We start from the raw sequence: 15,514 nt of genomic DNA on the forward strand, positions 1-15,514 counted from the left end.
GGTGGCTGTGTAGGCCAAAAAGAAAAAGAAAAAGAAAGAAGTCACCTCACATGGAGATGGCTAGAAGAGGAATAGAACCATAACTCAGAATGCTGTAATAGTTCTGGGATCTACCCCCATTTGCTCTCCTTATATCTTTTTTTTTTTTTTTTGTCTTTTGTCTTTTTAGGGCCCTCCCCACGGCGTATGGAGGTTCCCAGGCTAGGGGTAGAATCGGAGTTACAGCTGCCGGCCTACACCACAGCCCCAGCAATGCCAGATCTGAGCCGAGTCTGTGACCTACACCACAGCAATGCTGGATCCTTAACCCACTGAGAGAGGCCAGGGATCGAACCTGCAACCTCGTGGTTATTAGTTGGGTCCATTTACCACTGAGCCACGATAGGAACTTCAATCTCTCCTTATATCTTTAACCCGGCAGATAGAGGAACTTTCTCACCTTTCTGTCACTAGTATTCCCCTCTATCTAAGCTTTTCTTTCAAAGCTGGCATCCCCCACCAGGCTCGGTGATACCCCCAAGCTGTTCCAACCTTTGGACAAAGCCTCAATTCTCTGCGCTCCATCTGCTCTGCTCTGGACACTTTTCTACAGACCCCAGGGAACCAAAGTTCTGAGGACCAGGTCCCTCCCTGTCCATCATTCTGCTTTCCTCTCATAGCCCCAGGAACTAATCTCATGCTTTACCTGGGCCCCTTCCTCTTCCGCTCCCGAGAGAGACACACACACAAGCACCAGTCAGGAGTCGAGGCTTCACCATGGGTATCCAGGGGCTGGGAATGCATAGTCTCATCCTCCATGCCTTCCACACAACCAGCTGTTTTCTTTCTTTAAGGTGCCAACTGTTTCTGAGGCTGAAAAGTCCCTAGCTCTGTCTGCGCCCCAAGGAACTTCCATTTCTTGCCCAAGACTTTAGAATTCCTCAACATCTGTATGAATTACCAGGAAAAAGGGACAGGTGTCATTTCTCTGATGGGTGCTCTGAGGGAACAGCACCCACCCTGATCAGCCACAGACACAGTCAACCTCCCATTGTAATGACCATCTTTCACAGGGGTGGGGACAACATGCTCCCCCATACTTACAAAGACTCTTAGGTACTGCAGATTTTGTATATCATTCTGAGCTATTGTCTGAAAATTGCTACAAATAGATATGTGGTAATTCAGGGTCAGGCCTTTTTTTTTGGCCACCTGCAGCATGTAAGTTCCTTGGTGAGGGGTTGAATCAGAGCTGCAGCTGCTGGCCTATGCCACAGTCACAGCAACAAGGGATCCGAGCCTCATTTGCAACTTACACCACAGCTCACGGCAACATCAGATCCTTTAACCCACTGAGTGAGGCCAGGAATCAAACCCACATCCTCATGGATACTAGATGGATTCTTAACCCACTGAGCCACAATGGGAATTCCCAGGCATTTTTTATTTTCATTAAACACAAAGGTGCAAAGGCATGGAGGTACTGACAGATAAAAATGGGCATTGCACAGATGGACAGAGGCTGTCAGAGGTCATCTCACCACCATCTCTCACACAAAGTGTATGTAAGCCCAGCCTTTCTGCCTCTGCCCACGTGACTCTCCTCACGGGGAATGCCTCTACCTTCTCACTGCTCATTTAAGGTCCACCTTCTCTGGGAAACCCAGCCTGAACGTTCCTCTTGCCACGTACGCCCCTTGTCCCTGAACGCTACTGCACCTAGTCGGCCTCTGTCAATGTTAAACCTCTACTCAGTCTCCACGATCTTATGTCCTGTGTCACTGCATCATAAGCAGCTTGCATGCAGGGACCAAGCCGCCTATTTTCCATGCATATTCTCCCTCCCACACACCTAGCACAGTGCTGAGCAAATAGCTACCTGATAGCTTTGCTGCTCTGGGCGCTGGTTCTGCAGAGGTTCTAAAGTGCTCTATGAGGACTAGAAAGGCAAGGTCAGAATACTCTGGGTGAAACTGGGGTCTGAGTCACCAACAGTGCCCCTGCTAAGACACGCAGGCTGCCTTACAGCAAACGGCAGCTCAGAAGTAAGGCAGATGCACTACTGCCCCTGATCCTGCCCGGAGGCCTAGTTCTTGTGGACGGGAGACAGGAATGCCACCCAGCTCCAGGGCACACAGAGGGGCAGAGGAGTCACAGGGCCCGAGGCGGGGCCCAGCCTTGAGCAAGAGGACATCTCTGGCTTCCCCTTTTCCTTCCCCTGCAGCCCTGAACAATGGGGGGTGCGCCTAATGCCCAGAGGGCGCCTCGGACATCAAGGGGCTGGCATTTAAACACAGCGGGGACCCAGAGGTGCAGCTAGCCATAGGTGACCCCCACCAGCCAGATGCCGGCTCCCAGCTCCCTGGACAGCGTGTGCGTCTACTCCCCACTCCTCAGCCCATCCTGGGCTGCAGAGCCTTGACACGTACCCACTTGGCGATGGGGCAGCCACGTGAGCTCTTCCCCTCCTTCCCCGTGTAGATGACCTTCTCGATCCGGATGGCCTTCCCCTTCTCTCCGTACCTGGAGAGGGAGACAGAAGCCACCATTAGCAAGTAGAAGCCCAAAGGAGAGAACTCCCGGTAGGAAGGCAAGCCTCTCAAGACTGTGGGGCAACAGAGATGGGAGAGACAGGTTTACATGCTTCCTCTGTGTTAGAGCCTCTGGGGTCACAGCTCCACTTACGGCCTCCCAGGGCCTCCAGTCAGAGACCCAGGCAGAAGGTCTCTGACTATGACTTAGGAGCCTCCAGGAAGGGCACTCATACCAGAGGCTCAACACAGGCATGTGCATCCAGCCCTGTTAGCTAAGTCACCCCGAGGGTTAGTTATAAATTCAATAAAATGCCACAGACAAAAGAAAAGAAATGGAGAAACCCTTATTATTCTCTTTCAACAATTCCCAACTGACACTTGCACAGATGAGGTCAGACAGCTGAGGCCGAGGGAGGTGAACCTATGTACAAACTGGCCTCACGATTTCCTTGGACAGTAAACACGCCTAGTTCCTGCGCGTGCCCCATCCCTGGCCCTCACACCCGTGCACATACACACTCCAGGATTCTGAAAGCATCGAGGTAACCGCACCATGTTCTGAGGTGAAGAAGCTGAGGCCCCCAGAATGGAACTGAGCTGCCCAAGTCCACACAGCTCCCTGGGGCAGTTCAAGTGCAGCCCTGCAAGTCAGAGAGCCAGTCTGAAAGACAGCCCAGCCACTTTCTTGTTACAGGACTGTGGCCAAATGACTGAACTCTCAGCCTCAGTTTCCTCATCTATAAAATGGGGATAAAAATGGTTCCTGTCTCCTAGGCTTGGGAAAAGATCAAGCAAGATAATCCACAGGGAGTGTATCAAAGTACTCTGAAGTTCCTGGCTTCAGGGAGGAACCCAATAAATATTAACTATTCTTAATAATGTCAACAGCCATCTTGCTGAACTGCCTTATGTTTTTAAGTTTTTTGGTTTCAAGTACAATATCATATCATCTGCGAATAATGGTTATTTGCCACTTCTTCCTCTCCCACGCCTCTATTTCAGTCTGTCTGGAGAGGCCAGCACTTCCAAAGTGTTAGCTTTGCTTATTTCCCGACTTCACCGGAAATGTTTCTAACTATTCATCGCTGCACATGAAGCTCGCTGACTTGGGGATAGAGACAGAGCTTCCCCTTACTGTGAGGGGCTCTACTAATAAGAGTTTCCTGTTCTGAGGATTTTTAATCAAGAATTGTTTATTTTATCAAATATGTTTTTTAGGATCTAAGGACATGGATGACCCAATGGTTCTTCTCCTTTGGCCAATTACTACGGTATGGTATTTTAATAGACTGTCTAAATCAAACTGTCCTTACATTTCTGTAACAAATCCAATTTGGTCATGGCATATTGTTGTAACATACTACTTAATAGAGGGTAATGTTATCATAGCTGTTGCTGTTATCCATATTCTTTACATAAATGCATATACAGTGCCACATAGTTCTTTATCTCACCCACTCCACTTCTAGGAATCTCTATTAATTCATAAATAACTGTACAGGGAGTTCCCACTGTGGCGCAGAGGGTTAAAGATGCAGTTTGATTCCTGGTCCCGGTGCAGTGGATTAAGGATCCAGTGTTGCTGCAGCCATGGCACAGGCTGTAGCTGTGGCTCAGATTTGATCCCTGGCCTGGGAACTTATACATGCTGTGGATATGGCCAAAAAAAAGAAGAAGTAACAATACAAATTCTCCAAGATTTAGAAACAAGATATTCATTGCTGCATCAACATGAGAACATTTAGAAACAACTTAAATGTGCAGTATAGGACTGGTGAAATGAAACATAATAAATATAACAAAATGAATTTTCATACAATGGAAAAACCATGTGGCCAACAAAAAGAATTCTACAGAATTTTATGTAGTGACATGAAAGAAATTAAGTGGAGGGAAAAAGCAGCTACAAACAGGAATACAGTGCATTTGATTCTGTTTTGTTCAAAATTTCTCTATATACATATATGTATCTTTGTAAATGCTTATTAAAAATAGGAAGGTAAGAATCAAACTTTTAGGAGTTCCTATTGTGGTGCAGTGAAAACGAATCCAACTAGGAACCATGAGGCTGTGGGTTCAATCCCTGGCCTCGCTCAGTAGGTTCAGGATCTGGCATTGCCATGAGCTGTGGTGTAGGTTGCAGATGTGGCTCGGATCTGGTGTTGTGGCTCTGGCGTAGGCCAGCGGCTACAGCTCCGATTTGACCCCTAGCCTGGGAACCTCCATATGCCCTGGGTGCAGCCCTAAAAAAAAAAAAAAAAAACACAAAAAAAGACAAAAAAAAAGCATCAAACTTTTAAAATAAAATTTCTTCTGGGAAAGATAATTACTAGAGAGCTTTATTCACTCTAGACTTTTTTTTTTTTTTAAAGACCTTTTATAGACAGGTTTTATTTTTGTAATTGGAAAAGAAAACAAGTATTTTTTTAAATGCTGGTCTAAGAATTCTCTGAGTTCGATGTCTCTTTGCTCGAGACCTCAGGAATGAAGTGAAGAGCATTTCTGATAACTGCCACATTAAAACTCTAAGGCTCTGTTAGCCCCTTATAGAATGTGTTTGGAGACAGGACTCTGGGGAGTTTAGATAGCGTGGTCTGGCTCAAGAGGAAAAGATAGATAGTGCTGCTTTTGTTTGGTTCCTGGAAAACTTTCAACTCAACGAGCACTTATCAGGAAGCGGCCCATGAGTGCAGAGCTGGGCACTCAGCGTGTGCTGGGGTCACTGTGGGAAGAACTGCCCAAGGTGCCCACACTGCTCTCATGAAATGGACAGGATATCGTGTTCCCCACAGGAGGGTGAGCTGAGGACACAGCCTCGGCTTTCTGACCAGGACCTTCCCTGCCACCCCATCCTTGGGAGAAATGCTTCCTGTAGTGAACTTCTTATTTGGGAACAAATAAAAGGGCCAAGCACAGTCTGATCAGGTAGATCTTTTTTTTTTTTTAAACCAGAACTGTCTCTGTGTTTAAGACTACCTACTAACTCTGGATTTAGTTCTTTTTTCTTAAATATCTTACTTTCTGGTGTATCATTAAGAGAACTTCCTAGGATCCACACGAACCCCAAGACCCTAAACTAAGTCTGCAAAGGTAGGCTAAAAGCTGACTTTAAATGGTGACTTGATCATCTTAGCCTGTGGTTCTCAAAGGTGCTGCTGAGACCAGCATCCTTGGAAACTGGGGAAGAGTTTAGACTCTCTGGTCCATCCCAGACCTGCTGGGTCAGAAACCCTGAGGTGGGGCCTAGCGATCCGTGCTCTCAAGCCCTGCAGAAGCCCCGAAGCACGTTCCAACTTGAGAACCACTGAAGTGAAGTTGTGATTCTTCAGAGCTGCCTCCATCACACAGTAATGAGGCCAGTTCCCCACAAACTCAAAAGGGTTTGCTAGCATTATGTTGGGGCCTCATTCCTAGAATGAACACTAAATGAACTCCTAGAGAAGCCCCTTTCCAGTTCGAGGACATGTATCTCTGTGCAGCAGGCCATTCTCAGATATAGGTTTAAACATTTGACTCTGATTATTTCTGATAATGAGGACCTGGGTACCCAGCAGGTATGGAACCCATTAATAAATCTAATAACATGTTAGGACTTGCTTTCAATCTCTCCCTCCTTCCTCCAAATCTTTACCAGATAAGCGAAAAGTACCACCATCCCCTGGATTTCAGTTTACATCCCCTCCTTGCCTTGGCTGGCAGGTAGTGGAGTGGTCCTGCAGAGGAAGGGCAGGAGGAGGTCTAGAGAAGGAGACAGCCTGGAGCAGTCCCGAACCAGACCCCCGGCCAGGTGATCTGAAGCAATCACTCATTCCCCTCTTTGTTCCAGAAGGAGCCTAAAAAGATGTCTATGTGCTAAAAATAACAGGTGATGAAATCTGAGTAAAGGGGGAAACAGATGACATGATCTTGGTATTTTGCACAATGCAAACGGTGGGATCTTGTGTGTATTTTTGAGAGATAAGCCTGGTACATTTCAACACACAAGACATCACAGAAGCTAATGAAGACTCCTTGGGGTCACGTCAAAAGAACTCAGGCTGAACCTGAATAGGCTCCCATGGCCCAAAGATGAGAAATTACGTCCCTTATAATGAGGATACACAAATCTGGCTCTGAGCTTACTAGCAGCCAACATAAAGATGGAAACACAATCTGTTACATGATTTACAAGGTCCTTAAGATAAAAATAAACCAGTTACTGAGGAAAAACACAAGTATTCCTGGTCTTGAGAGGAATTCCTCCCTTGGATCTGCTGCTGAAGAATCTACACTTGGCTGTTATTTTTAAAGCAAACAAGAAAGAAAAAAAGGACAAATCTCGACTTCATCATTCTCTCTTCATCCTCGTTTCAAAACACTCTTCTATAACTAAAAGTTATTTACGGAGCTGTCTAGAAATCTTGTAAAACTGTTACCAAGATGCAAACACACATAACTGTCCCAGATCAAACTTGTCTATGTGACTCGCTGCAGCCCTTAACCCATCAACATAGTGTCAGGATTCCTCACAAAACTGGTGGCCAAAACGATGGCCACTCCAGCTTCGAAAAGTGCAACACATCTGCACACGGGCACACACAAGAGTGCATGTACAATACACACACTGTTTTAACTGTTTCATTCTCACCAACAGCAGACTAGACTAGGGTTCCCGTTTTCTCCACACTTCTGCCAACATTTGCTATTTGTAAGCATCTTGATGATTCTCATGGACTCAGAGGTGCCCTGTCAATCAGGCTTAGATTTACAGATCGGGTCTCTGATCAAATGTTTTTCTTTTTCTTTCTTTTTTCCCCTCTTTTTAGGGCCACACCTGTGGCACATGCACGTTCCACGGCTAGGGGTAGAACTGGAGCTGCAGCTGAGGTCTACGCCACAGTCACAACGACACAGGATCTGAGCTGCATCTGCGACCTATGCCACAGCCGGAAACACCAGATCCTTAACTCACTGAGCAGTGAGGCCAGGGATCAAACCCACATCCCTATGCACAACTATGTCAGGTTGTTAACCTGCTGAGCCACAACGGGAACTCCATCAAATGCTTTTCTGATGGGCTATTTTGAATATAAATTTTCCACATGGTACAGGATAATTACGAGTGTTTACAGTAGATCACTGTCCTCTATTCATCTTACCTTTTATTCATTCGAGGAATGTCATTATAGGCATTCAGTCCAAAATCATGTTCCCTGCTCTATTAGTGATAGTATTAGTTTAACTACCCTGGTTAGACAAAATCTGCTCACTAAGTGCTTTCCAGATATCGATGCAGTTTATCCTTATAACTCTCCTCCAATGGATGTGCCTTTATCATCTCCATTTTGCAGACAGGAAAACTGAGTCACAGAGAAGTAAAGCAACTTAACAAAGGACTCAGTAGTAAGTGGAAGGGCCAGGACCAGCCCCGGGACTAGCTCCAGGATCCATATGCTCTCAATCACCAAGCTATTTTACCGCTCTACACACTGGAACTCATAGAATTTAATACCCCCTGTGGACATTAACAGATTTTAAAGTCTCTATCTATACAAACAGCTGTTAAGTAAAAGCCCTATAGTCTTGAGTTTGGACTAGAAGTGTATATAAACTCAGGAGGTATTTAATCACTAAACAACAACAACAACAACAACAACAAAATAACCCTACATATATGTCTTGGCTCTTTCTACCGAAATGGCCTAGAAAACTAAGCATCCCCAGCACACAGACTCTGTTTTCTAAATACCTTTTTCCCAATAAAAAGTCAAGAAATCAAGAGCTCCTAGGATCACGTCAAAAGGACTCAGGAGACAACCTGAACAGGGGGCCCACCGCCCAGAGACGAGATATACATGCCTCCGAGCGGAGGTACAATGCACCGTGTAGGAAGTAGTTTTGAAAGATCAAGCCTTGAGACCTAACTACTAATTTACAGGACACAGGGCAGAAGAACCTGTTAAACGGCATCACAGGAAAGGTAGTAGTAAATTTTAGACCCTGGGAAACTCTGTAGGACAGACAACTGCTTAGTCTCTTTAGTCAAAAATGTTTCAAGAAAGAGATCGAGAAAAGGGGGAAACGAGGATATGTGAAGGGCAGACCTACAGACAGAAAGAAACCCAGAGCACTGCGGTCAAAACCTCACGTTCAGCTGCTCACCGTCTGTGTATTGGGGCTTCCTTTCCGTAGGTTGTCTCCTCTGGTACAAGGCCATGAAAGTGACAGAGAGGTGCTTAAAATCCATGCCCTATTAACTGCTTGCCCACTTCTCCTCGGACCCCCGTGCATTACTCACCGCTCCTCCATGAGTTCCCGGATGGAGGCTACCGTGGGGCCAGATCCCAGATGAGTGTAATACGGACCTTCGTCTTTCTCCACTATTTGTTCTGTGGAAACACAGAGTAAACATTATTTGGGGACATCCATTCCTCACCATTAATTTAGAAAGGCACACCACCAACAGGAAAATTGATGGCACGTTACAAAACAGGAAATTCAAAGGGTTTATAAACATGTGCAAATGTGTTCAACCCGATTAAGAAATCAGAAAATACAAATTAAAATTACAATGAAACACTATTACACACAGACCAAACTGGCCAAACCTTTAAAATCTGATTAGTTAAAACAATGTGTTGTCGAGACTCTGGTCTAACCACTTTGGAATTTAGTTTATCATTATACATATTCTAGAGCAGAGGTCGGCAAGCCCCTCCCCTCCTACGTACATATCCAAACAAACTGAAATAAGGATTCAAATAGCACCTGCACACACTGTTCACTGCAGTGTTAGTCACAAGAGCCCCAAGGCAAAAACAACAAGGTGTCCATCAGCAGAGGAACAAAATGGGGTATATTCGTACAAGGGAAAATTACTGGACCATAAAGAGGATTTATTCTGATACATGTTATCACATGGATGAACCTAGAAAACCTTAGGCTAAGTGAAATGAGCCAGACACAGAGGGCAAATATTGCAGGGGTCCATTTACACGAAGCCTCTCGAATAGGCAAATTCATAGAGATAAAATTCACAGAGGTCAGAGGTTACCAAGAGCCGGGAGTAGTGGGGAATGAGGGAGTTATTGCTCAATGGGTACAGAGTTTCTGTTTAGAGTGTTGAAACAGTTTTAGAAATAGATAGTGGTGCTGGTTGCACAATAGTGAATGTAATTAACGCCACTAAACTGTACACTTAATAATGGTTAAAATGGCAAATTTATATTATGTATATTTTACCCCATTGTAAAGAACAGGAACAAAGTACTGATACAGGCTACAATGTGAATGAACCTTCAACACATCACTCTACATGAAAAAGGCCGGCAGGAAATACCACATAGCACATGATTCCATTCATATGAACTAACCAGACAAGATCAATCCATAGAAACAGAAGGCAGAATGATGGTTGTCAGAGGCTGCGAGGAGGGCGGAATGGAGAGTTACTACTCAGTGGATACAGGGCTTTACCTGTGGAGTGATCGAAGTGTTCCGGAACTAGACAGAGGTGACTATTTCACAACATTGCGAATGGACTAAATGCCACGGAAGTGTTCACTTTAAAATGATTAATTTGATGTTCTGTGAAGTTCATCGCAATTTAAGAAAAGGAACAAACGACTGACTCACACAGCAACGTGGATGAATTTTAAATGCATTTTTCTAAGTGAAAGAAACAAGACTCAAAAGATAATGCAATAACAACTCTGGAAAACAGTATTTTGACTGGACACTCTAAGGCCATCAACCAAAAGAACTTTCCACAAACACTGAACACAACAGTTCATAAATTTGTTTCATGTCTAGGGACCACAAAAGAAAAAAGGACATTAGTGGGAAACTGATGAAATCCAAACAGTCTATAGTTAATAGCACCATACGAACATTAATGTCTTCGATTTCAATGTACTATAATTATGGAAGCTGTTTGTATTAGAGGATGCTGGGTACAGGGTATAAAGGAACCCTCTGTACCAACTCTGCAACTCTTGTATAAATGTAAAATTATTTCATAATAAAATGTTTTCAAATATAAAACAAAACCACAAAACTATACAGGACCCTACGTTGCTGATCCTGTCCTAGAGGAAATCTTGGTCACATGCATCAAAACATGTTCAAGGATTTTCACGGCAATGTTATTTGCAGTCGTCCACACTGGAAACAATCCATAATCCAGCAACAATTGCATGGATAAATACAACACAATAGACTCAGATGGCAGCATATAGCCAGCAACGAGAAGCATATATCCAGCAACTGGAACAATGTGGCTGAATACTACATCACCACAGGGCATGAAGGGGGTTCAGCACAGGACAAATACAGTTTACATTTAAATAATATTCAAAACCAGGCTCAACCAAACTATAATGTTTAGAGATCCATTCATAGTGGTAAAATTACTAAAGTGAAATGGAAAAATCCCAGGCACTCCACAATTTTTTAACCTACAAAAAATGGCAATTTCATATGGCTCAATCTTAATTTAAAGAAAAACAAGGGAATCACTCACAAGAGAGTGGGTACCTCTGGGGGATAGGAGAGGGATTGACTGGGAAAGGCACTCAGGGCTCCTTCTGGGGAACTGGAAATGGCCTACTTCTTGATCAAGGTGCTTACTCAAGTGTTCATTTTATAAATTTCATTAAACTGAACATGAACGTTTTGCATAACTGTCCATATGTGGAATGCACAACTTTTTTTTTTTTTTTTTTCCATATCCATGGCATATGGAAGTTCCCAGGCCAGGGATCAAATCTGAGCCGCAGCAGCATTTCCGGATCCTTAACCCACTGCCCCACAGCAAGAACTCCTTCACAATTTTTAAAATGTTAAAAAAAAAAAAAAAAAGGTGATGTCATACCTGTTCTACACAGAACATTATGTTCAGCTTTATGGGGAAAACAAGACAGGGCAATAGCTGATTAGGCCTTTAAAAATTTATGGTCTAGCTGGGTAGATAAGACCTAGATATAAGCTACTTTATACCATTTCCAGGCAATGGGGAAAGATTAATTTTTTCCAAAGCATGATGTTGGAACGAATGGGGGAAATTCTGGATCCATACTTAATATCTTACCCCCAAAACCTTCCAAATGGTTTAAAGATTTGAATACAAAAAATTACACTATGCAAATTCTAGAAGAAAAACAATGGATGATTTTTTTAAAAAAATAATCGTGAAAACAGGAAGGTCTTTAAGTAGAACATGAAATTCTGAGGGCAACACACCCCCCCAAAAAACTCTGATAAATTTAACTGAAGAAAAATTTATAGTAATAACTACTAAAAGTCAAGCCAGAAGACAAACACCCCACTGGGGAGAAATATTTGGAACTCACACTAGACAAAAGGCTACTTTCCTTAACATTATCAAGTGCTCCTACAGCTAAATAAGGTCAATAACATAAGAAATAAATGGAAAAAAAAAGTTAAAACTGGTTCTTTGAAAGGGAGATGAAAATGGGTCAAACATATGAAAAGGTACAATAAGGTACCAGTCTCACCTTTCAGATGAGTCACCATCAAAGTCTGATAGCTCCTCGTGTTGGTGAGGGTACAGAAAAATGGGCAGTACAGAAAGTAAGTTAGCAAATATATTAAAATTGCAAATGCCCAACCTGTCTGACTCAGTAATCTCAAAAATGTCAAATTCTTCTAAGAATTTATTTCTAGGAATTTGGATGTACTTGCAAAGGTACAAAATGATAGGTATACACAAGAATACTGCATTGTTTGCAATGGCAAAATATCAGACACCTAAATGTCCATAGTACATTATGTATTATAAACACATTACAACATAAAAAAGCAGCTATCAAATGGAATTAGGCAGCTCAAAATTTACTAACCAAAAAATGACACCCAAGATATTTGAAGTGGGAGAACAAGCAAATTTTACTATCACATCATGTTACAGTTCATACATACACACAGTCACACATACATTAGTATATATGCACACATACAGAAGGATAAAGGTGTATATGTCATTAGTCACATTAAGAATAAGTGTACATTATCAGACACAACTTAGAATAGATTTACAAGGAGATCCTGCTGAATAGCATTGAGAACTTTGTCTAGATACTCATGTTGCAACAGAAGAAAGGGTGGGGGAAAAAATGTAATTGTAGCGTATACATGTAAGGATAACCTGACCCCCTTGCTGTACAGTGAGAAAATTTAAAAAAAATATTAAAAAAAAAGAAAAGAATAAGTGTACAAACATGGTTGTGAAAATGAGTTCAGTTGTGTCCCTGGTTTCAAACATACAAATAAACGGTTGACATGGTGTGTGCAGCCCATCAGATGAACTGATGGAAGCTGTCTACCATGTATGGCTTCTGTTTACGGAGACTCTTCATCCCTCTCTGAATCACTGTCACCGTCCCCTAACTGGTCTCAGCCCTCCAAGGTCATCCCACCCAATACCCTCAGACGGAAATCTGATCCTGCCAGTTCCTGCAGATGACTCCATGCTAGACAGAGCCCCAATTCCAGAGCACAGGCCCCAAGGCCCCTTGGAGCCGTTCCAGCACACCTCCCAGCCTTGCGTCCTGTTAGAGCCACCACTTCTCTTTCCAAGCAACCAGGCACCACCCCTGTGTCTTGGAACACATTTCCTCATTGACCACAGTGCCTTCTTTCTTTGGAAAAACTCAAGTCTTAAGGCCTACTTTAAATGCCACCTTTTCTGTGAAACCCTATTAGACCTCTCCTCTTCCCTCTGGACTCTTCAGAGCAAACAACAAAAATATCAAAGTAAGATATTTGGGTGTTCCTGTTGTGGCACAGCAGAAACGAATCCAACTAGGAACCATGAGGTTGCGGGTTCGATCCCTGGCCTTGCTCAGTGGGTTAAGGATCTGGCATTGCCATGAACTGCGGTGTAGGTCACAGATGTGGCTCAGATCTGGCATTGCTGTAGCTGTGGTGTAGCCGGCAGCTACAGCTCCAATTAAACCCCTAGGCCTGGGAACCTTCATATGCCACGAGAGCGGCCCTAAGAAGACAAAAAAAAAAAACAACAACCAAGAAACAGAGTATGATATTTAACATGTCACAGCAGAATGAACACAAATTTTGCAGACAGAGACCTGGGCAACTGCAATGGTTATCTCCCCAGCCTCTCTAGTTAATCCCCCCACCATCTTTTTGTGTAAAATGCATCAACGCCCAAACGCAGTGTTTGGTACATAATATGAACTCATTATGTAGCTGCTGTCTAGGCTCTGCCAAACAAACGTATGACTGTGACCAAGTTACACAATCATTATGAGATTTAGAGCAGATAAAGTCATGTTCCTGTATCAAAGAATTGCTGAAGATCAAATGAGATGTCAGGTAGCTAGCACAGATCTCAACCTACCAATGCTTTAATGTTTCCTGAGTGAATGAATATTTTCAGCTAAAGGATGAAAAATGACCTGCTCCAAATAGACACTATTTTGAACCATAAAACAGAGAGGATCATAGAAGGAGGGCCATGAAGTGGCAGAGGGGGCAAGAACTGAGGTATAGGTAGGGAGAGAGAACATAAGAATACGGGTCTTGGAAGCAGTGGTCTGAACGCTCCTATAGGCACCAGGAAAATAGAGCCTATATGGAAAATAGAGCATAAGAATATGCCAGAACTTCTGGGCTCTAATCCAGTTTCCACTGTCTGGAGAAAAGTCACAATAATGGAATGACTGTAGGGTCTCACACTGAAACTAGAACATAACTTAGTTTTTTGGTGATTACCTTCTGCCCCAATTCAGAAAAACTCAAAACTTACAGTTAAGGGCAGAGAAAGGATATTTTCTTTTTGGCCACACCCGTGCCACGTACCCGTGGCACGTACCTGTGGCACATGGAAGTTCCTAAGCTAGGGACTGAATCGGAGCTGCCATAGCCATAGCAACGCCAGATCTGAGCCACATCCATGTCCTACACCACAGCTCATGGCAACGTCAGATCCTTAACCTGCTGAGCGAGGCCAGGGATTGAACCCACATTGTCATGGATACTAGTCAGGTTCTGAACCTTCTGAGCCCCAACAGGAACGCCAATTTGGAAAGGGAGCCTTTATACATGAATGGCAACTATACCGGTCACAGAATTCTTGTCTTTTTAGGGCCCCACCTGTGGCATATGGAGGTTCCCAAACTGGGGGTCGAATCAGAGCTACAGCTGCCAGCCTACGCCACAGCCATAGCAATGCAGGATCCTTAACCCACTGAGTGAGGCCAGGGATCAAACCTGTTTTCTCGTGGATGCTAGTCAGATTCGTTTCCACTGAGCCATGACAGAACTCCTGGGCACAGAATTCTTAAGTCGAATCTTTTATCTCAATATCTTGAGAACTGCAATACATGTATTCAACAAAAGACTCGCATCCGGAATAAAGAACCCTTTACTGATCAACAAGAAAAACAATAGAGCAATGGGAAAATGGCTTGAACAGGTACTCTACAAAAGAGGACATAACAAAAAGGTGCCCCATCTCATCAGTCACCAGGAAAATGCAAATTAGGAGTGCCTGTCATGGCGCAGTGGAAACAAATCCAACTAGGAACCATGAGGTTGTGGGTTTGATCCCCGGCCTCGCTCAGTGGGTTAAGGATCCGCCATTGCCATGAGCTGTGGTATAGGTTGCAGACACAGCTTGGATCTGGTGTTGCTGTGGCTGTGGTGTAGGCCAGTGGCTACAGCTCCGATTTGACCCCTAGCCAGGGAACCTCCATATGCCGTGGGAGCGGCCCAAGAAATGGCAAAAAAAAAAAGCAAATTAAAGCCACAATGAGATACGATTATACACCTACTACAACGGCAGAAAGCCTGTTGACACCATTTGCTGGTTTACATGTGGAGTCCTGCTGGTGGGGGTTTAAACTGCTACAACCACTCTGGAAAAAAGGACAGCACCTACTAGAGCTGAACATATACAGTTTCAGTCCTAGGTATACACCCAACAGAAGTATGTAAGTGTGTATATACATATAGCAAGAGATGCATAGAAGAATGTTTTA

General features: G+C 43.8%; 1 protein-coding gene across 3 annotated transcripts in view; it reads right to left on the reverse strand.

The window, feature by feature from the left end:
- TET3 (tet methylcytosine dioxygenase 3) overlaps nt 1-15,514 on the reverse strand; it is a 99,598-nt gene that overhangs the window by 19,827 nt on the left and 64,257 nt on the right. For all 3 annotated transcript variants that reach the window (XM_047781748.1, XM_047781749.1, XM_047781750.1), the window contains 2 exons: nt 8,791-8,881; nt 2,409-2,502 (listed from right to left, as the gene is read on the reverse strand). In XM_047781748.1, the coding sequence (XP_047637704.1) occupies nt 2,409-2,502; nt 8,791-8,881 (185 nt within the window). The remainder of the gene's footprint in view (nt 1-2,408; nt 2,503-8,790; nt 8,882-15,514) is intronic.

This window comes from Phacochoerus africanus, chromosome 5, assembly GCF_016906955.1.
Source record: "Phacochoerus africanus isolate WHEZ1 chromosome 5, ROS_Pafr_v1, whole genome shotgun sequence".
Taxonomy (NCBI): domain Eukaryota; kingdom Metazoa; phylum Chordata; class Mammalia; order Artiodactyla; family Suidae; genus Phacochoerus; species Phacochoerus africanus.